We start from the raw sequence: 21,942 nt of genomic DNA on the forward strand, positions 1-21,942 counted from the left end.
TTGGAAATTTTTCTGGGAAATTATTTTGAGAAACATTTTGAATTTTTATAAATATTAATAATTATCTGATATTTTGACACAAACTTTCTCCCAAGTAGTAAATCTCATACTGCATTTATATTTCTATTAATTGAACAATATTGCTTGCTACATGCAAGTGCCACTATGTTAAACCATGAAATGTGTTTTGCCACGAATTATAGGACTTTTTCAGGCTAAAAGAAACTGTAAACTACAAGTATCCAAAGGCTCATTGCCTCAAACTGAATGCTCCACTTACTATGTCACATATAAATTTGGAACAGGGAACATTTGGTTATATTTCTATACATATATTTTGGCCCCCAAGATCATCATGCCCTTTTCACTTTATAAAAAGAATTAGGATAAAAAATAATGATCACACTTTCAAATTCATAATAATTTTATAATATAGGATTTATTTTAATTATGTAAAAATAAATAAATAGCTACTTCTCTAGCTTAACGTGTGGTGTGAATTTGGTACAAGTTTCATTAATTTGACTCTATTATTGTATCAGAGGCACCAATTCAAGTTGAAAATGTTCAATTTCATCTACCGCAACTATGGAGAAAAGACAAGATGAGCAATACGCTGAATTGAAATTTTACATTTGTCAGAACAGATCATCAGCTGGATAGTATGTAATGTCACAGGAGGCTTATGGGAGAGTCTGTCTTGCCATATCGTAACTTCGAAGATGGTTTTAAATGTTTAAAGAAGGAAGATAATCAATTTTTAAGGAAGGTGAACACTACATTCCAGTAACTGTTCTTACAGAAGTAGTAAGCATTAACACTGCTGCTGCTTTTGTGAGAGAATTTGTTATAGAGAAATAATGTTAAAAGCACTACGAGGGATATTGAAACTATCATTAGGTAAGCAACATAAATTAGCAACACAAAAAATCTACATATATGTGTTTTTGTGCACAGAGGATTCTGCGAGTGCTTTGCCTCAACAACAGGACGTTCATGCACAGGCTTGTTTACAGTTGAAAATCATGGAACAGCGAGAGAAGTTTCTTTCAAAGGTGAACCGACTGACACCAAAACAAAAAAATGTTCGGGGAAATTTAAGATCATATCATTTTTCAATACTTGGGGATTGGTGTATCAGCATATTGTGCCAGCATAGACAACTATAAATGAAGCATACTATAGGGGTGCACCGAAAATTCTCCAAGGCTATTTGAATCACAAAAGAGCACATTCCAAGGCTGGATGCATTCACCATGTAAGTGCATAACAACACATTGCAAATGTTGTGGCCGAATATCTTGTGAAAATCAACATGTAGTGCATTCCTCATACTCCCTATGGTCCAGACCTAGTCACATGTGACTTTTCACGGTTGCCTATTGTTAAGATACACCTTTGAGGATGGTATTTTTCATTATCAAATGCTGTGGCGAAGGCTGCTAAGGTGATTTTGAAGGATCTATCAAAAATGGTTTCCAGCATGTTTTGAAGACCGGATAAAATGGAGGGAGGAGACATGTGCATTGCATCCAATGGCATGCAATCCACATGTCCTTCTATATTTCCTGGCCTATAAGATGCATTTAATACACCAAATTGTGCTCTAAAATCAGCCTGCCATAATTTTAGCAGCAGTGATACCAAATTTCTGAGATTCTACGATGAATTAATGTTAACATAGTTGCTAATTTTTCAACGCAACAATTCTATTTCTTCCTACAAAGTGTTAACATTAAAACATTTTTTGGACTCATCCAAGAATTTTTTGTAAATTCTAGCTGGAAAAATCATAGGATGAATTATGCACCAGTACTTCTTAGGGGCTAGGAAGTATGGTACTTTGAGATGGACCATTAAAATTTGGAGGATAAGTGAAGGTAAGCTGCCAATAAATATTATAATTCTTTACTGAATAGCTCTCATAAAATTAAGACAGAATTACCGACTGGTTGCTTCAGCATTTCCAGCAAGTTGTGATGCTGCTCAACATATTAAATCCTACCTCAAACAGAGGAATGAGAGGAGCTACGTTAGCAGTTACCTTGCCACTTAAAACCAATTTAAAAAATACTGTTATATTTAAAGCAATATACTCACACTTGCTAAAGAAGATACAGCATTGTCAAAGAACTCTTGAGAGGAACTTCGAGGGGGTGGTTCCATAGTATATCCAAAACCAGAATAACGACCTCCTTGTGATGGTGGTAGGTCTCTGCATTAAAAATTATGATAATTAATACCATGAATAGTTTAATTATAAACTTATACACAAAACACAATACACGCATAATAAACTTATACACAAAAAAGAGAATACGATTTAGATGAGGATAGCTTAGGTCCAGGCATACTCAATGCTGAGATAGAAAAGGGATTACGGGAATTGAAATCATGTTAGGTCATGGGGATAGACAACGTTCCTTCAGAATTACTCAAAAGTTTTAGAAAAGGTGGGAGGAAGAATTTTCATGAACTAATTTGCAGTATTCATAAAAGAGGAATTTGCTATGAAGACTTGATTCTATTAGTGTCAGTTCCTAACCCAAGAATGAAAAGGCAGCAATATGTGACGAATGCAGAACGAAAAGCTTGATTGCACATACAACTTAAGTGGCTCTCAGAATCATCAACAAAGGATGGAAAGCAAGGCATATGAATACAAAAGAGATGATCAGTTTGGGTTCAGGATGGGGGAGGCATATGTGATGCCATAGCAGTAATGTAGTCAGTAATATAGAGGAAAACAGAATACAATGAGGATGTACGAGGGTGGCCTCAGTAGTCCAAGTGCCAGACCCAACAAAGAAAACACAAAAATTTTAGAAAAAAAAAAATTATTTTTCAACATAATCCCCTTTCAGCTCTATACACTTTTCCCAGCGATGTTCAATAAGTTCAATACCCTTTTTTATAATAAGAACTTTCTTGCTCCTCAAAACAGCCATTAACTGCCGACATCACTTCTTCATGGTTGGAAAATCTTTGACCACCGAGCTTTTTTTTCAAGTTTGCAAACAGAAAATAATTCTAGGGAGTTAAATCTGGCGAATAGGGTGCATAAGGCAGCAATTGAAGCTTTAATTCATGAACTTTTTACATTTCAATAACGAATTTGCGAGCTGGTGGATTGTCATGATGAAACAACACTTTCTTCTTAGCCAAATGCGGCCGCTTTTGCTTGATTTCTTCGCTTCCAACGTTTCAATAAGTTTGCATAATACTCACCATTCATATTTTTTCTTTTTCAAGATAGTCAATGTACATTATCTCACGTGCATCCCAAAAAACCGACGCCATGACCTTAACTGCAGATGAAATGGTCTTCTCCTTCTTTGGAGACGGTTCTCCCTTTTGAATCCATTGTTTTGATTGTTATCCTGTCTCGGGTGTGAAGTAATGGACCCATGTTTCATCCATGGTTATGAAACGGCACAAAAATTATGCTTTTTTGCTGTGAAATATTGCTAAACACTCATTTGAAACATCTTAATGACACTGGTTTTGCTTGAGTGATAGCAAACGTAGCACCCATCTTGCACACAGCTTTTACATGTCCAAATTTTCAGTTAATATGCAATGTACCACACTTTTTTTTAATGCCTACTATGTCTGCTAGCTCCTGGACTTTAGTCGACGATCATCCATTATCACCTTGAGGATTTTCTTCACTGTTCCTTGAGTGGTCACCTCATTTGGTTGACCAATGCGATGCTCCTCTTTACTGTATTGTAAGTATTGTATCACATCATGATGACCAATATCCTCCATTTTCACAAATTTACTGAGAATGTTCACTATTGATGGCTGCCAAACAAATACTAAACAAGGTAACATCTTCAAACTTGAAAAACATGCATTATAGATTGTGCCCTAATACAGTAATATTTTTCAAACAACTACCGCCATCTCTTGGTCAGGCCAGGTACTTACAGGACCACCCTCGTATTTGTCTGCACCAGATATTTCAAGAGGGCATTCAACAGAGTGAATTAAGAGGAATTTAAGAATGTACTGCGGAAAAGGAGACTTATCATCATCCTCCAAAACTCTATTGAGGAGGACAATATGACACTACCTCAATTATTATTCCCAAGACTTTTATGATGGACAGTATAGAGAATATGAGTCCTGGCAACTACAGGACTCGGCCTAATCGACCATGTGTCATGTCCGGCAGTGGAAGAGTCAAGGCTTATGCGGTTGTCATCTCACAAAAAACTTGTAAAGCAAAACCGATGGCAGCAAAACAGAATATGCAGAAGAAGAAGCTAAAATTAGTTACGATAAGAACTTGGAATGTAAGGACAATGTTGAGGACAGAAAAATTATAGAATATAAAGCGAGAGATAGGAAGAGGAAATATAGACATTTTAGGTCTATGCGAGGTGTGATGGAAGGATATATATATATATATGTGTGTGTGTCTGTGCACAAAATTCATATACAATTCCTCCAAGGGTGGCATTACATGAGGCCATGAAATATACATATCTATAAAAATTTGCAATTCTATTCCCATGTGCACAATAAAATTTGTCAATTGAACTACTACCATGAAGTAATGGGAAGCCTTCATGCTATGATTCCATTTCATTTCTCTTACCATCCAAGTTTCTTGTCTAACTGAATATGACATTTTTTGGGAATAGAACCATATAGTTGGGATGAAAGAGATAGGCATATTGGTAAATTTATTAAAGAAACATATTTAACCAATTCCAAATGAAAGTATACTATATGCTTAAACAAGGATACTCACTCTGGTTTCAGGGCATTTTCCGATTGTTTTCTCGCAAAAAAGGCATCTCTTTGATCATTAACCACAGCAACAGACTCTAAGGACTGGTAACCTCCTCCTGATTGGTACCCCCCACTATTATCATCTAATCTACCTAAATATGAATCAGTTTTATAATTTGAATTACTATTTTTTTGTGATGAATTATTATAATGAGTGCCACTATAAGTTATAGAACTGCTTATATGGCTTTGAGCAGGGGAAGTATTGATATTCCAAGTTTTTCCTTGGGCTAGAGTTGTAATCTGTAAAAAAAAAAAGAAATTTAAAGTCAAATTCCATTTATTGACAGCCAACACACCTTGTCCAGTCTTCCCTTAATATTCAAATATATGCAGTTTGATGCACAATGGTGATGCGTGTGATGATAATTACAGTAATCACCAGCTTCTCTTACATAATACAAGTAATTATGCTTATTGTATGATTATGTAAAATTCATTTTGGAGTTACAGATGAATACATTTACTACACTTAAGATATAAAGTTGCTCCAAGTGTACTTTGAAGTTAGCAATGAAAAAAATTGACCCAAGTGTCAGTAACAAAGATCAAAAAGAAATTACAAAAATCTTAGAGAAATAAGAAATTCTTAACATCTAAATAAAACCAGTGTGAGCCAAAACTAAAATGGTAGGGGAAAATCTACTCAAAACGAGAACTCCTGATGTTTATTTTCCACATTTTTTATGCCATTCTGAAATTCCAGATTCAATGTTTCCACCAACAATCACATGCCTATACATATTTTAATTGCATTGCTATGCACAAAAACATGCCACTCACTCCAATAAGCTTGGTATGGAAGCTGTTTAAGTTTGTCAGTTTTCCAAGATATGTTGCCCAAATATTAAAGCCAGGAGAACTTACTTACATTTATCATTAGTTCTATTATCACAGGCTATTTTCTTCTTAAGTTAGGTGAAGAAGAAATAAAACCTTGAATTATATCTAATAGTTTCAAAAATTTTTTCAAGGAGTTTATTACTGGATTTACGTGTACATTGCTAAAGTCTGGTCATGTATCACTTTGACACACTTGAAATTCAAAACAAGGAAACATCTTTACAGAGAGACAAAAACTTGCAGGCAATCAGGATAGTAGAAACTTGCTTTACATTATCTTGATATAAATGGAAATGTGAAAAAGGCACTGGGAAAAAGTTCAATTTGCATGCAAAAAGAAAACAATCATGACACCAAACTTGGGTCTCCTGCTCATTATTTCTTACCAAACCAATGATATTAAATTTTTACCTCTATTTGTGAACATAAAGTTTGCTTTACATATACAGTTTCATGTAGTTATGATTAGGTCCACTTTCTGCAGTTGTGACCCAATTAAAATTATTATTTTTAGCTAATACATTGAGAAAAATACACGTATGTATGTTTTTAATTGTTATAATTGTCATACAAATATGTAGCAAGAAACAACACTTAACCAACAAAGTCTATTAATAACTTAGTGGTATTTTGAGGGGAGGTGACTGACACTAAGGTCATTTACCCCTTTAGGGATGGATGGGAAAGGATAAAGGGTGGAGAAAAACCTGGAGTCGGCATTAGCCTACTCTTAACAAAAGGCACCAAAGGGTCCGCAGTTGATTGTCCCATCCAACGGATGTCGAACTTAGCAATGTGCTCTTTGCACCTAAAGTAGAAATCGGGATACCACTGAAAATATCTGCCGTCTCCAGGATTCAAACCCCAGCCCTCACAATAGGAAGTCAGTACATTAGCCACCGCACAATCACGATCCCCCTATTAATAACTTTAGACCAACAGTGTCTTAACCCTCATTTAAAACTTTTATATAAATACTATTGCTTCTCAGTAAACCTAAATTTGTACATAAACAAAAGCATTTTCTTACTTAAAGAAGAACTTAATGAAGAATGGTCATCTATTAATGAAAGGGGTGCACAGGATATTTTGAGAACCAGTTGTATGAATTTTTTACAAACTTTCAGTTCCCTTTACCTCAACTTTGATTAGATTGAGTTACTGAGCAGGATAAGGCAGTGTTTCACCAAACCCTTGAATTAAATGATGTTTGGTAATCAGCCCAAGTGTCACTTTAATGAATATCTCACCCTATAATAAGCCCAAATGCCAGTGAAATTCATGCATCCAAAAAGGGGTGGCCAATTCCCTTCCCTGTGCCTCCCATGGTTTCCCAGGAAGACGACAGCTAGGATCAAGTTGAATGCACTCAGAGGCATCCCTGCGAATCGAACCGAAGTCCTCCAGCCTAGTGCTTAAGCCAATGGACTACCACATCCGTAGAATTAAATTTAATGAGAAATTTAATGTCAATTTTGAACATAGGAATGCCAAAAATATGAAGAAAATAATGCTATGGCTACAGATACTTTGAATACAGCACATATCTTTCCCAGAATATCAATAGGTTTGATTGTAAATACAATTGAAAAACAAAATTTATGATTCATATCACAAAGTTATTGACGAGCTTTGCATCTCACAACATTATTATACCATCACCATATGTTGCAAATAAAATGTTTGCATAAAATATATCAGTAACGAGTTTTTCCTAACATGTGTATAAAATTTGTTGTCTCCGGCGACACATTATGGAATTTGCATTGCATAATGAAATGAAATTATTAACTAAGTAATTTCACAAACTTTATTTAAAAACACGACCCAGGTTTTGATATTGAATCTCATCATCAGGTGGTCCTCATTGAAGTAAACTTGGTACATATACCTTCTGATTGAGGGAGGGGGGTTAGTCAGAGAGGGAGGGTGGAGCGATAAATAGGTTAAAATGTAAGTTGGAGAAAGAGAAAATTACATCTTTCGATGTCCATAATTGAGTTGGAAGAGTGGTAGTTTTAGGAGTAGGGAGTGGAAGGCATACATAATTTCATTGGCAAGTTCATTCTTGCAACGGATGCATTACAAAATTTCTACGGCTCCAAAGCATCGAAAGTTAAATTTTCAAACTAGTTCAAATGAGTCGAATAGTTTTTTGGGCCACCAAAATTCACAAAAATGGGATTCTGATAAGACCATTAGTATCAAATATGTCAGCGCCCGATCCCATGCTAGTGAAAATACTTAATGAACTCTTCAGGGAGGTTCCCAAATTTTCCACGGAATATGGTGTTGTGCATTCCTTGGACCTTTATCTATTTTTTCCAAATTTAAATGGATAAAAGAAAAACTATTTTTTTATATTAAAAACGGATACATTAACAATATAAATATACAATGTTTAACCAAGATAATCTACCGGTATCTTATATATAATAGCATTCATAGGATTTCTTTTAAAACTAGGTTTTTCAAGCCTTCAAACGGAATGACTAGTCCCGCAACCAAGGCAAGGGCCTTGAAGACTACTCTTTTAAAACCCTTGAGTGATCGCCATAAACAGTTCAAATTCTATGAGAACAAATAGGGATTGAAACACCAAATTGGATAAAACTTGAAGGGATATAGATATTGTTTTGATCAGCATAAAAACGAATAGAAAAATTCCTATCCGGTGATTAATATAGAAAAATGAAACTTCAAAATTAAAAGCCCCCCAAACTTACTCCGACAGAGGTTTGCAATTTGAAAAATATTATCAAGTAGGAACAAATATGCTGAACACTGCCGAACTTTAAGTTAACACAAAATACCCAGCTTGGCCATAATTTCCCTTGATTCTCAACAACAGAGTTACTACAGGTGAGAAATTTAATAATTTAAAGGTGCAGGTATAATTCAAAGTCTTCAAATTACCTTATCTCTATACAGAGCAGCTGCTTTCGTATTGTACTTCTGTTGAATGCTCATGTCAGGATCCCAGTCAGGTTGAGACTCAAAAAACTCTCTAGCATTTCTATTGCCACCGACCTAAAAAAATAATAGTGACAGTAAATACATGGATAATTAGTTAACAACTGGGTTAAAATCATGGGGAACATATACCTTCATTTTTTCTAGCTCTATATCTTTCCATTTATCCATAGTGACGGATCGGACGAATGACAGGTGAACCCCAAGACCTCGATGCTTCCCTGAGCATTCTAAACATATACATATACCGTAAGAGACAGACACCCATTGAGGATTATGGGATCCACATTCAAAACATTTCTGCAAAATAAATGACACCATTAATATCAGTACTTTATTTCCCATGAAATAAAATACCTATAGAAGAAACATTCTATGCTTACTTTGTTTTCGTCCACAGCTTTTAGGTCCTGTAAAACACGACGAGTTCTTGGACTGGCCATTATAGTTATGAACTTTAAATCTCAGATTTAACTAATAAATATTCGCAAGACAAACGAAACGTTGTGAATGAGGAGATGCAAAATATCGCTTATAACAAAAATAAATAAATTAACAAGCCGAATATACCGCACGTTGCAATACAATACGGTAACAAATCATTGGAGCAGTAGACGTCACTAATATTCCTTGGTCCATCAAAACAATTGACGTGCTAAGATCCGCAAAATCTTCCCTCCTGACATCTAGCGACGTCCACCGCAATCTTGGGCCTTAATGAGTACTGAAGTGCGATACCTGTAAAGCGCTACTTGGAAAAGCGATATTTAGGCGAAATATTTTTGTGCTGCATCGAGATGTGCTCTGTACCTCACCGCAGTTGTTAAAGCCTTATGTAATTTACAGGCCTTTGTTCAGTTTTCAATTAGTCATGACAAATGTTTTGTTAGGCCGTATGCTTAACAACAACATCCTTTTGACCTATCACATTAAATTCATAGAAAAACGCCTTCGATTACTTAGATGTTACCGAAAATCTTCGTCAAAGAACTAGGTCCAAAGGTAATTATCAGTAATTGGGAGTGATAGTTCCCAATTTTCATTTAACATTTATTTTAAACGGTTATTGACTAGCGTTGTATCAATATGTGATTTGTTTACTGAAACAAATGTTTATTAGGAATCTGAGTTTGCAATGAAAGGCAGACTAATTAACCAACTAAATCTATCATCAGTGACCCGCTCAACTAAATTCAAGAGTGATGTTTTACAAATTATCTTTGCTTTCAGCTGTTACAAATGGATAAAAACACAGATAACATACTAAACACAGTCCGAAAATACAAGTCATTAGCGGCTAATCCAGTAACTCAGTCGGCGGTTGTTAAGGTAAGCGTAAAATAATTTTCTTTCTGTTGATATATGTATTACAGCTTTGATATTGATAACACTAATGTGGGTTTCAGGACATTACATGCTTGCAATTTCTTGCATACATATTGGACAACCCCAACGAAGAAGTGTTGGAGGAAGCTTTAGAGGCATTTAAATTGTTAATAGATGATAAATCAAACCATTTTACATTATTGTCCGTTTTTGGAGTTCTTGAATCTTTAGATAGCTTAGCTGAAAGGTATGATATTGAAAAATAATAACATTATTGCCGGATAATTGAGTGAAATAATGTATAATTAAGGACGATTATCCTAAATCAGGTGCCCAAATGATAAATTGGCAGCCACTGCCAGGGAACTTCACCAGAATCTAAAGAGTAGTGATCCTGCAGCCTTGAAAACAGTTCCGCCGATTCATGGAAGAAGTTGTGGCAGGTGGGCTCAGCGCACTGAGGACGGCAAGGATAATACGCAGAAATTGACTGCGAAGACAATTACCCTCCACATTCATGGCCTTTCTCCGGTAATCACCTCTTTTTTACTACCTCCAAATTAAATTTAAACCGGAGCCCGTTTCTCAAATCCATAAATCCTCACAGATTTCTAGTGCAAGACCTTTTAATCGAAATAAATGTTCATGTAACTACTGCATCCAATGCTCAGAGAATACCTCGCATAACACCTACAATTGTTATCAAATTACTTGAGAAACTAGCCCCTAATATGGTACACTTGAAATTTATTAACTTTAATGTCAATTGAATAATTTTACAGGAAACACGCCTTAGCCTAGAAAGGGCAATAGTTTCACTACCTGGTGTTGTATCTTTAATGGTGGATATAGAACATCAAAGGTGTGTATTACGGGCCCGTCCTTTTTTGGAGCTTGAGACTGTGGCCAAGGCTATCACAGAAACAGAGTGTCTCGAAGCAAAATTGGTGTCCAGGAACAAGCTTAAACAGGAGGTAAAAATAAGTACTTTTTCTATTTTGTCTACTACTTACAGATTTGTGAAATTTTAATGAGGAACCCTGATATTCGCTTGTTGGAGCTAACTCAGCGTTGTGTGTAAGAGGAGGAATTATCTTGCCATGCTAATGTTTTTCTAGCTCTTGCTAATGACATTAGTTAGTAGTAAAGAAGTCAGCAAATTACTGAGTTGTCCTCTGTTATCAGCCAAATGTAGTTTTCATATTGATAGCTCATTCATTACATTAAAAGGATTTGAATTTAAAAATAAGGTATTATTAGCATGTCCTTTCATTGGTGTTCTGATTTTTTTTTACAGATTCTTCTCCCTATGGGCAATAAGAGACTCAGTCCAACGAAGTCCACTTCCTTTTCTGATATGGATAGATCTGAGTCAGATCCTTCTTTGCCAGATTATTTGCCTGAAGAGGAAGGGGAGACACCTATCAAAGATAATGCAATATCACTTCTTGGTAGCTTGCGGCAAAATGCTTCCGGTTGGATCCATTCTGCTACTAGCTTTTTACACCAGTCATTTTACTGGTAGTGGCGACTGAATCCCCAACTGACGCAGCTGGGTTTACAACTTGCCTTGACTGTTAGAACTTTGTGATGTTGTATCACATTTAATGGAGTTATTGGTTTAGTCTCCACCCTTTTTCTTGTACTGAAGAAAAAGTTGTTGATTTAGTTGTAAGAGCCCATTATTCCCTATTGCTCAAATTTTGCCATAGGTTGGAATACACAATCTGAAGCTTTTAACAAAGATAATTCGTTTATTTGACTTTTCAATTTTAAACATTTTTGAAACAGTATATGCACAATTTTTTTTTTCAACACACACCTAATTTGAAATATTCTACAAAAAATATTAATGAAATATCTATAATATAGATGACCGATCATGTTTTCATTAGCTTGCTATGAAACACAATTGTACATGAAAAATACTCATGGTATGATCAAGAAAAAATTATCCTTCAAGAGCGGTTTAGTCCATAGTTTCACAAAACAGTCAAGTGGTACAGAATATCGTACCCAGAAAGATATATACAGTTTTGACCATAGTAACACTCTTTATTTTTTTTACAAAGTTATTTGCTCAGTTTTAATGTATAGCACCTTTCTCACATTGAAATGACTAAGTTAAGTGTGTGGCAGGTACAAATTTTGTGACTTGATGATACTACCTCATCCTTAAGTACTTATAACAAGGTCCCACACTTGATAAAAAATGTACTAAATTGGCCATTATGAATGCTCATGTTATTTATCAAGTACCAACTAGTCATCATACGTTGATCTTGATAAATTTAACAGAGTTCTGGATTAGAAATAAAATAGCACTGCATACTTTTTTTTAAGCTTTCAATTAAGGTACTATAGGTATATGAAATAGTAGATACTCCATCAATTTTTGATCTTATGTGATGTCAAAGAAGAAATATCTGGGGAAAATACATACCTTTCTGGAAAGCATGTATTTTTGTGGATGTGTAAATTGATTATTGGACACAATAAATGTACATATGTCTTGTATTGAATTTCAAATGTTATCTTTAATTCCATATCATTTGGACGACGCAGACTAGTAAAGCTTAATCTCACTTTACTTACACATGGAAGTAAAATATTCCCAATAGTTTTTGACAGTAAACTTTCAATTTGACTAAGTATTAATTTTTGAAACAACTACCTGCATTTGATGCAAGATGCAAGCTAATAAATTTATCGAGTGACATTGTAATTGATTCGCTAAAAATAATTCATATTTTAAGTCAACTTTTATAAGATAAATCCATCTGATTAAAATATGTAAGCCGACTTTTTTTTACACCCAAGGCATTTAATTAGAAAGGCAATTGATTGGAAGTAAATTTCAGCATCTATCTGAAAATATTATTTCCCTTTTGAAATATTTTAGCATTATAAAAATTGTCAGCACAGGACAATGAATCCTCATCAGCTCAAGTGCACTGGATTTCATTATTCACTCAAAACACTCAATATAACACCCAAAATTGTGGCAAAGTGGGATACTCGAATTATTGAGCCCAGACAAACCTAGTAATATCCTTCCATTCTCAAAACCTTTTTAAGTTTCTATCAAATCAAAACATCAATCCATATTTCCTGAACCAAAAATACTGCTAAAACATCACTGCAAACCACAGACTTTGCTTTAGCTATCTTTCCTTTTGGTAAGAGCCCCTAATATTTAGATAGTTGATGAAGTACTAATTCACTTGACCACCACACTTTCATACCAAGTTCTGGCCAATCCAAACTCAATTAAAAAGGTCATGTTCCTCCAAATCCATTAATCCCAGGCATAATATCCACAACAGTACAGACATACTTTGACAATCATATATATCAGACTCATGAAATTACTGTATTTTTAGGCAACATGAAAAAAATGTTACTTATATCTGATCTTACAAAATATCAGAAGAACCTTAGTCACACCAATTAAAACAGTTTTTAATCTAGGTGAATGGAGAACGTTTTCTTTCACAAAAAAGATTTAAACAAAAGACACCAATTTAAAATGGAAACTAGTTGGTTGCATTGTAAATTATCTGAATAATACTTTGCCGAACAATATCATAAGAGTAATAATAGAGCAAAACATATGGTGTTGGAAAATGTGAGGAAGTATTCAAACTATCAAGTCCATAAGGAAGCAGACTTAAAAGAAAAGTCATATTTACTAATCAATGACTTTATGCCAGTTGAGCTCATAAATCCTTATGTGCTAAATTTAATCTCATACATTCACGCTAACAAATTGTTGATTTGTTTCAATGCTTTTATCACAAAACATTTTCAAATAAATATAGGTATATATATACAGTCATATACTTCATCACCGCAGGAAGGTAAATCTTCCAAATTAAATCAGGCCACATTCAGGGCTACATGTGACCCTTGATTCCTTTAAAAATGCTCTTACCTGAGATAAACCATGCAAAATATCATAAATATTTTATGTAACCAATGTGATTATTGATAATTCAGTTATTTTGCAAAGGTACAATATGTGATGTCCATCAACATCACCATAACCACTAAAGAATTATGTTGTATAATATCATCCAGTTATCTGAGATTACAGAAAAAACAACTGGAGTCTAACATATTGCTATAATCCAACAATTAGAAAAGTTGCCATGATTGAAACTGGAATTACAATATTTACAATTTCTAAAAAAAAAACATTTAAGTCTTTACATATGATTTAGGTTATATTACAGATATTTCAATCATGCACTATCTCCCTCACACATGAACAAAATAAAACAATTAAAACTTGTTTCAAAACGTTTACCACTTGCAGTAAAAAAATCACAACTCGCGTGGTAGGTGAAGACATAACTAACTTATGGCCCTAATAGTCATAATGGAATTTCTCTGGGAACTACCAAACAGTGGTTTCAGACTTGGGGGACTGTGGGAGCTGAGTAGCCACAGTAGCATCACTAACATCATCTGACTCAGAGCCCGAAGTCTGGTGTGAGTTTTCTCCACAATCACCTGGCCTCTGGAATAAAAAGTTTTATGTTAGAAGCCTTTTGCGTGAATAGATGAATTATATCACAATCATGCAAGTTTATTAATCAGAAAATTGTTCTAACCAAAATACCAACACAGATTAGTCCATACCATAGCTGAAATGAGCTCAGATTCAAGGTAGCAATATTAGCAATCAGTGTTGAAATGGCAACATTTCGATGGAAAGATGGGGAGGGGCTCCTTGTACATGCATCAGGACATGCACATAAAGTGATAAAATAGCATAACTTGGAAATTCAAAAAGTATTTTTTCTACCAGTGAGAAATACAATTGGATAAATAATGGCTACTATTCTATTAAAGTACATGAACAATCATTTTCCTTCATGACATTTTTTAGGAATGAAATTGCTTGGAAACATATTCCATTTACGTTAGAATCATTCCACCATAAAAAATGGGAAATATAATAAATAATTAGGGTTTTCCTTTCACTAACTTGAAATTGGTAACTATAAAAAGTATGATGATTAGCGAATTCCATCCTAGAGTTAAAATACAAATGGAAGCAACTGATGACATATGTAGCAAGTTGCAATAATTACCTTTTTCAAAAACAATACAAGCCTCATCCATATTATAAAGTGCACTTCCATCTGTACTGGTAAAAAGAAATGGCATTCCAAACAGGGTGCATTGCCACTTGAAGAGCATTCCATGCCAAGAATATTGGCAATAATGGATACAAAACATAACTTCAGATTTTAAATTGAAATGGCCTGGATTGTATAAACATCGCAGCTTACCAAACAACTGAATGCTAGCTTGGAAGTAGAATAGTAAGGGTGGTTGCTATTATCCATAAAGAAAATGACTATGTATTGAACTAGTTAGATTAGATCATCCAGCATGTAACTACAAGGAAGTGTGTTATATTACTTGGATTTTACACTGAAGAGAAACCTTTGTGGTCACTATTGCAGGGCAGTATGTTGAAGTAATTCATACTTCGTTATTCATTTTTCTAGTTTTAAAAATAGTATCAAAAGTGTGGTTCTAGTAACTGGCCAGACACATCAGATTTAAAGGTATTTATCTGTATTCACAATTAGACTATGCCATAGATGACCTAATAATAACAAACTCACTACAACATCCCTTTATATGCATGAATTCTTCAACATACACAGACGAAAAGGTTTTTCAAAATTGAAGCTTTACAAAAATGAAAGATATATCACTATAGTATGATGCTTGTTGGGAAATAAATACCATTATTAACAAAAATATGTTCTACGCAGTATATGCATGGTAAAATGTTATCATAGAATGCTGGAAGATTTTTGTCTTTTGCCCTGGATTCCATTTGAATGATCAAAGAGTGTTGTTTATTGTATGTAAATTTTGCATACAAAATATGAACTTACAACTTTGATGCCACGTGCAGCATGGTGATGTTTCTTGGGTGAATTTCGAGCAGTCTCTTGAGCACACTTAAGTGATTTTTGCCAAGGCTGGCTGCATGGTACCTGCTCTTGAACATTAGGAATAGAACCTTGTGCTTCCATGTGCCTCAGCATGTCTGGATTGCTCTCAAGTGTTGATCGTAAGCTAGAGGGAGTATGACTGTACTCTGAAGTGTTCTCTTCATCTTCTTCTGATGCATTTCCTTCGGATTGTACTGTTGATGTTGCTACTACACTACTTCCTCTTGTATTAGGGCAGGAACGTCTGTTTTTACAGGGAGCAATAGGCCTCCGAGCAAAGCTGAAATGGAAAATAAAATTAATTATAGAGGGATGCCTATGATTTGTTACACTCCAAAATTTGGGGCTTAAAAGGAACAAGATCTTTTGACAAAATACCACACATACAATGTGACAGATATTCGTAGTCATGCACGAATCACCACATTCTGAGGTTAAAGTTAACTTTAAATACTATGGTGTTTAACCTTTGACAAATTCCAAGACACTGTGAGAGATGCCACCACAGTAACTTTTAACAGAGTCATTCGCTAAAAGTCAATTACAATGCAACAGTTTCACAATATAAAAATTAATATTATAAAGGTATAATGCTTATTGTTAGTATACCATTGAAGGTGGTTTTTGAATGGCCATTGATTGAGCATCTCAGCTTTGTCTAGCTACACTAACTGACACCACAAATTACAAAGTCTGTTCAAAAAAAGATGATACTGTTTGAATAAATACTTAATTTTATCAGCTACCCTTTAATCATGCTTATAGCCTTCAAAATACAGCCCTTGGTTGCCAATTCAATGACTCCAGCATTGTGCCAGAGCATGTGCAAGATCTATAGAGTAGGGTGGCCGGGGGATCACCTATATGCCAGTGCGTAGTCATGATGAAAGCACCAAGAATTATTTTTCCAAACATGTGATCTCTTCTGCAACATGGCATGTCTTTAACTTCTCAGAACCTAAATATAGTGCAACACAGTCACTGCTTGTCCTTTGGGAAATATAATCCCCTCCCAATCAAAGAAAATGATCAACATCACCATGGTCGATCACAACATTCGAGCTTTTATGGGTGATGTGGAAGATGACCGCTTCTACTGTGGATTGGGCTTTGGTTTCTATATTATAACCATAAATCCAGGTTTTCTCACCTGTGACAATTGTTTTTAAAAAGTTTCGATCATTGTTTGAACGACTGAGTAGTTCCTGGATGATGTGAAGACATTTTTGCCTCTGTTCATCCAATAATTCTTGTCGGAAAAATTTGGATGGAGTTCAAGACACACTTCCCCTGTACATGGGAAGGCCCAGAAGTATCCGGCCCGACCTAAAGATGGCGGTAGTTATTTGAAAAATATCACTATATTAGAAAGTATGCAATCTATAAAGCATATGTTTCAAGTTTGAAGATACTACCTAGTTTAGTATTTGTTTGGCAGCCATCAATGGTGAACGTTTCCTATGAATTTGTGAAAATGGAGAAAATTGGTCATTGTTATGTGATACAATACTTTTATTTGAAAGGCCTCAGCCCAACCAATATAAAAACTAAATTGGATGCTACTCTGGGTGAGTCTGCTCCTTTGTTAATAACAGTAAAATATTAGATAGCAGAGTTTAAATGAGCTGTCAAGACGAGCTTCGCATTGGTCGACCAAATGAGGTGATGACTCAAGGAAAGGTAAAGAAAATCCACAAAGAGATACTGGATGATCATTGACTGAAAGTGCACAAGTTAGCAGACATAGTAGGCATTTCAAAAATGCAGTACATTGCATATTAACTGGAAATTTGGATATGAGAAAGCTGTGTGCAAGATGAGCGCTGCATTTGCTCACGCTCGAGCAAAACCAGTGCCATGAAGATGTTACAAATGAGTGTTTAGCGATGTTTCACAACAAAAAAGCAGAATTTTTGCGCTGTTTCATAACCATGGATGAAACATGGGTCCATTACTTCACACCTGAGACAAAAGAGCAATCAAAACCATGGATTCAAGAGGGAGAACCGGCTCATAAGAAGGCGAAGTCCGTTTCATCTACAGAAAAGGTGATGGGGTTGGTTTTTTGGGATGCGCGTGGGATAATTTTCATTGACTATCTTGACAAAGGAAAAACCATCAACGGCGAGTATTATGCAAGCTTATTGCAACGTTTGAGTGAAGAAATCAAGCAAAAGCAGCCGCATTTGGCTAAGAAGAAAGTGTTTCTTCATCGAGACAATGCACTAGCTCACAAACCCATCATTGCAATGACCAAAATTCATTAATTAAACTTTGAATTGCTACCTCATGCACCTTATTCGCTAGATTTAGCCCACTCGGATTATTTTCTGTTCGCAAACTTGAAAAAATGGCTCGGTCAAATATTATCTAATCGCAAAGAAGTGATGCCGGTAGTTAACGGTTATTTTGAGGAGGAAGACAGTTCTTATTATTAACAGGGTATTGAACTTATTGAAAATTGCTGGGAAAAGTGTCGAGAGTTGAAAGGAGTTTATGTTGAAAAATAAATACATTTTTTTCCAAAATTTTTGTTTTCTTTGTTGGGTTGGCAACTTCTGGGATTACCATTGTATTTGCAACTGGTTACAATTAGGTAAATGAATTCATACATGTCATAAATCCATGAATGATGAACATTGCTCAGGACATCCATTGGAAAGAAATAAAAAATAATCAACAAAATCCACAATATGGTTTTGAGTGGTTGAAAAATCAAAGTTTGCAAATTATTTAATGCCACAGACATATTAAAAGGTAGAGTGCTTTTAAATTAAAAGTAACTGCGGGAGATGCCACAACAGTAACTTTTAATGGAATCATCTCTAATATGTATTTCAATGCAACAATTTCAGAGTGAAAAACAGATTGTATGATAATGTTGAGAATTTTGATGGCCAGTTTCACTGCCTTTGCCTTCATCAGAGCTGGATTGCCCACTGTTTTCACTGTTCCATTGTCCATGGAGTGTAGCAGTACATCCATGTTTTATCCACAATTACATATTGATGCAGAAACTCATCAGGATTAGGACAGGCAAGACCAAACCAGTCTCAGAATGGACCACAAGATAACAATTATTCTCTGCTGAGAGCACCCATCTTGCTCAGATATTATCACACAATTTTTCCTTCAAAATTGAAAACACTTCAATGCAACAATTTCAAAGAGTAAAAATCCTTCGCCTTGAACAGGATTCGAACCTGGATCCCTCGATGTCTGGCCGAGGGCTTAAGCCAGTTATACTATCGAGGTAGCCTCCAAAATTTCGGAGTTTATGAGGACGCCTTGATAGCTTAAATGGCTAAAGCCATAAAGGTCCCCAAATGATGCTTAACCTTTCCAAACAAAGCTAATGTTTCAGTCAGTTGAACAAGCAATAATGTGTTGTGTCGGAGTGGCAGCTTTTTAGTAGAGTTTCATATTTAATTGACCTTGGCATTGGAGAAATTACCTTTTCCAAATATCAGGTCTTTCTCATGCAGTGTATAAATCAGAATTCTAAACACCTTGCACTTATCCAGGGCGATTGCCAGTCCCTCGCGTCCACAAGAAAACAATCTTTGGTGGCAGAGTATATACAATAATACTGCAGTGAGGGAAACTATAAACCACGTCGGTCCCCTTTGAAACAATGACTCACTCAGAGCCTTACCCCACTACTGTCAATGGTACACTGACCTCTCTCCCTCATGCTTATCTTGAATTTTGAGCTCACAGTGGCTAAATAAGAGGAAGTCAGTGCATATCTAATGTGCCATTGTTACAAACAATAATACATGGAAAATTGCCATAAATGTATTCCTTTTTCATTTTCCTGAGGAGGTTCATGAATTTGTGGCTGAAAATATTTATATCAAACCATCCATTAATAGAAAAGTGAATACTTATGATAATTGAACATGGGCCTTCCCTGAAATGGTAGTTTCTATCGAAAAACAGTGAAAGAAGGACTCTTGAGTAAACGGGATGGTAACTAATTAAGTGAAAAATTAAAGAACTGAATACCAATTATCATTACCCAAACCTAATATATGCATTATTATGCCTAAAAATTAAAGAATCAAGTACCAATTTTCATTACACAAACATAATATATAATTATTTTGACAAGTTTGTACCTACTTTCAGCAACATAGACTGCATATTTCTCATTTTTTGCACAACATATTCAGTGCCATCTCATATGTCCCATCTTTCCACCCCATCACGCCTGAAGCTACTAAATTTGTTCAGTCAGATAACTTGCTTAAAAGAAAAGCGGCAGTGAAAATTCTTTCCTTATGCCCTCACGGTATTTCTTAATTAACATTCCTGTAACAGTCTACACAATTAAGTTGGGCTATAGATATGAATTATAGAACACTATTCATGCATTGTGAATTATGAAAAAGAAATTACTATCCCTCATCACTTCATTCAACTTGGAATAACTCTCAGATGGATGACATTATAAGTTACACAAAACCTACTGAATCATAGGTTTGATTAAGCAAGTATAAAACCATAGATCATTCCAGTATACATAAGTATTCCCTACATGCAGGTAAATGGTAAGGCTTTGTAATTTGATCCTACCCAATTTGAAATAAAATTGGAGGGAACAGGGATAAAAGCCTTTGGCTTTTAAGAGACAAGAAGTCTCTCGGCAATGCATTACAACTACACCACAACACTACCCATACAGTTTGTAGGAACCAAGAAAGGTAAGCACATTCCCTCCTGTCAGATCCAGTCCCCTCCTTCATACATCCTAATTATGGATGCACACAATCCCATTCCCGAGGCGATGGTGATTAATGAAATATACAAGTTATCAAGGGAACATTGAATCTGAACATTCATAGAGCAGGGAACATCCCTAAACATTATATGCATAATGAAAACATTGGAAAGAAAACCTGTCACCCACTACGTTCACAAACAAATTCCTTTGATGAGACCATCAACACTATGCACTTAAGATTAACTAATGTATATCCATTTGGACATGCATACTGGATAACTTACCTCCTACGACGTATTGTGTAATTTTCACTCCCCACAGATCCTTCTTCCTCTGAAAGTGTTTCAAAACCATCACAAAGATCTTCCCGACTGGAGCCAATTCGGCTGGAATCTTGTGAATCCAGAGCCTCCAAGCTGTCAACCATGGAATGACCTTCTTTTAACTTCAGGAAATCTTCATCATGACGTCTATGCTTTCGAGCTCCTTGAGTAACTCTCTCAGTTGACTTTGACCCTGACCTGGATTCAAGTCTTCCACTAACAACTTCGCTCACACCAGGGGCATCTAACTTTTTGAGAAAAACAACTTCACTGCTTGACATGTCATAGTCACCAATTCCATCTTCTTGTGGCAAGCATCTCTTCTTTGAAACAGATGAACATGGCAACACTCGGTCAATCCTATCAGTATTCTCAGCCACATGAGTGGTTAGGTTGCGATTCACATTCAATATCTCAGTGACTTTCCTGTTTAGCACCTCCAAATTATCGTCACTAGTTCCCCCATCTGAAGGATGAGACAGCATGCGCAGTGGAGGGTGGTGATGCTGATACACTGCCGATAAGTTCATTCTATCCTCATCAGTGTCATTACAATTCAGTTCCACCTCTCTAGGCCTCCATCCTACATCAGAGTCTAATTCTCCCTCCCGGTAGATAGGTACGTCCTCATTTTCTTGGGAGAGGACAGTGTTTCCATTGAGACTTTCTGAGCCAGGGGTTTTAGTCTGTGGACTTTCAGATAATTTATCATTTGGCCCTTCCAACCTCAGCACATTCACATCCTGATTGTCCTCACCCTCAAGACTCAAGTGAAAGAGCCTTGAGGCTGAATTTGAAGCTGGGCTGGTGTCAGTCTCACTAATGTCCATAGCTTCCGTCTGAGTCTCACAGTCAACCCGAGGCTTCCCATCAACGAGAGATGGTCCAATACCCACATCCTGGAAACAACAAAGATAATTCAGATACTGAAGAAAATCAAGAGAATGAAAAACTAAAGCTAAACAAA

The 21,942-nt window shown here is 35.6% G+C and overlaps 3 protein-coding genes across 8 annotated transcripts in view; 1 reads left to right on the plus strand and 2 right to left on the minus strand.

Moving 5' to 3' along the window:
* ArfGAP1 (ADP-ribosylation factor GTPase-activating protein 1) overlaps window positions 1-9,242 on the minus strand; it is a 56,681-nt gene extending 47,439 nt beyond the window's left edge. For all 3 annotated transcript variants that reach the window (XM_071586599.1, XM_071586598.1, XM_071586597.1), the window contains exons 1-5: window positions 9,003-9,242; window positions 8,752-8,919; window positions 8,563-8,676; window positions 4,763-5,046; window positions 2,101-2,215 (exon numbers count right to left, since the gene is read on the minus strand). In XM_071586599.1, the coding sequence (XP_071442700.1) occupies window positions 2,101-2,215; window positions 4,763-5,046; window positions 8,563-8,676; window positions 8,752-8,919; window positions 9,003-9,062 (741 nt within the window). In that variant the 5' untranslated portion in view covers window positions 9,063-9,242. The remainder of the gene's footprint in view (window positions 1-2,100; window positions 2,216-4,762; window positions 5,047-8,562; window positions 8,677-8,751; window positions 8,920-9,002) is intronic.
* Window positions 9,243-9,340: 98 nt separating this feature from the next.
* LOC139689518 (armadillo repeat-containing protein 1-like) lies at window positions 9,341-11,756 on the plus strand. The gene is made up of 6 exons (XM_071586689.1): window positions 9,341-9,621; window positions 9,850-9,948; window positions 10,026-10,192; window positions 10,275-10,476; window positions 10,728-10,919; window positions 11,243-11,756. Exons 1-6 carry the CDS (start codon window positions 9,583-9,585, stop codon window positions 11,468-11,470), a joined length of 927 nt encoding a protein of 308 aa, XP_071442790.1. The 5' UTR covers window positions 9,341-9,582; the 3' UTR covers window positions 11,471-11,756.
* Window positions 11,747-21,942, minus strand: part of wnd (Mitogen-activated protein kinase kinase kinase 13 wallenda) — a 69,908-nt gene continuing 59,712 nt past the window's right edge. For all 4 annotated transcript variants that reach the window (XM_071586687.1, XM_071586686.1, XM_071586685.1 and 1 more), the window contains 3 exons: window positions 20,937-21,874; window positions 15,867-16,206; window positions 11,747-14,467 (listed from right to left, as the gene is read on the minus strand). In XM_071586687.1, the coding sequence (XP_071442788.1) occupies window positions 14,345-14,467; window positions 15,867-16,206; window positions 20,937-21,874 (1,401 nt within the window). In that variant the 3' untranslated portion in view covers window positions 11,747-14,344. The remainder of the gene's footprint in view (window positions 14,468-15,866; window positions 16,207-20,936; window positions 21,875-21,942) is intronic.

This window comes from Hetaerina americana, unplaced genomic scaffold, assembly GCF_022747635.1.
Source record: "Hetaerina americana unplaced genomic scaffold, ioHetAmer1.1.p SCAF_24, whole genome shotgun sequence".
Classification (NCBI taxonomy): domain Eukaryota; kingdom Metazoa; phylum Arthropoda; class Insecta; order Odonata; family Calopterygidae; genus Hetaerina; species Hetaerina americana.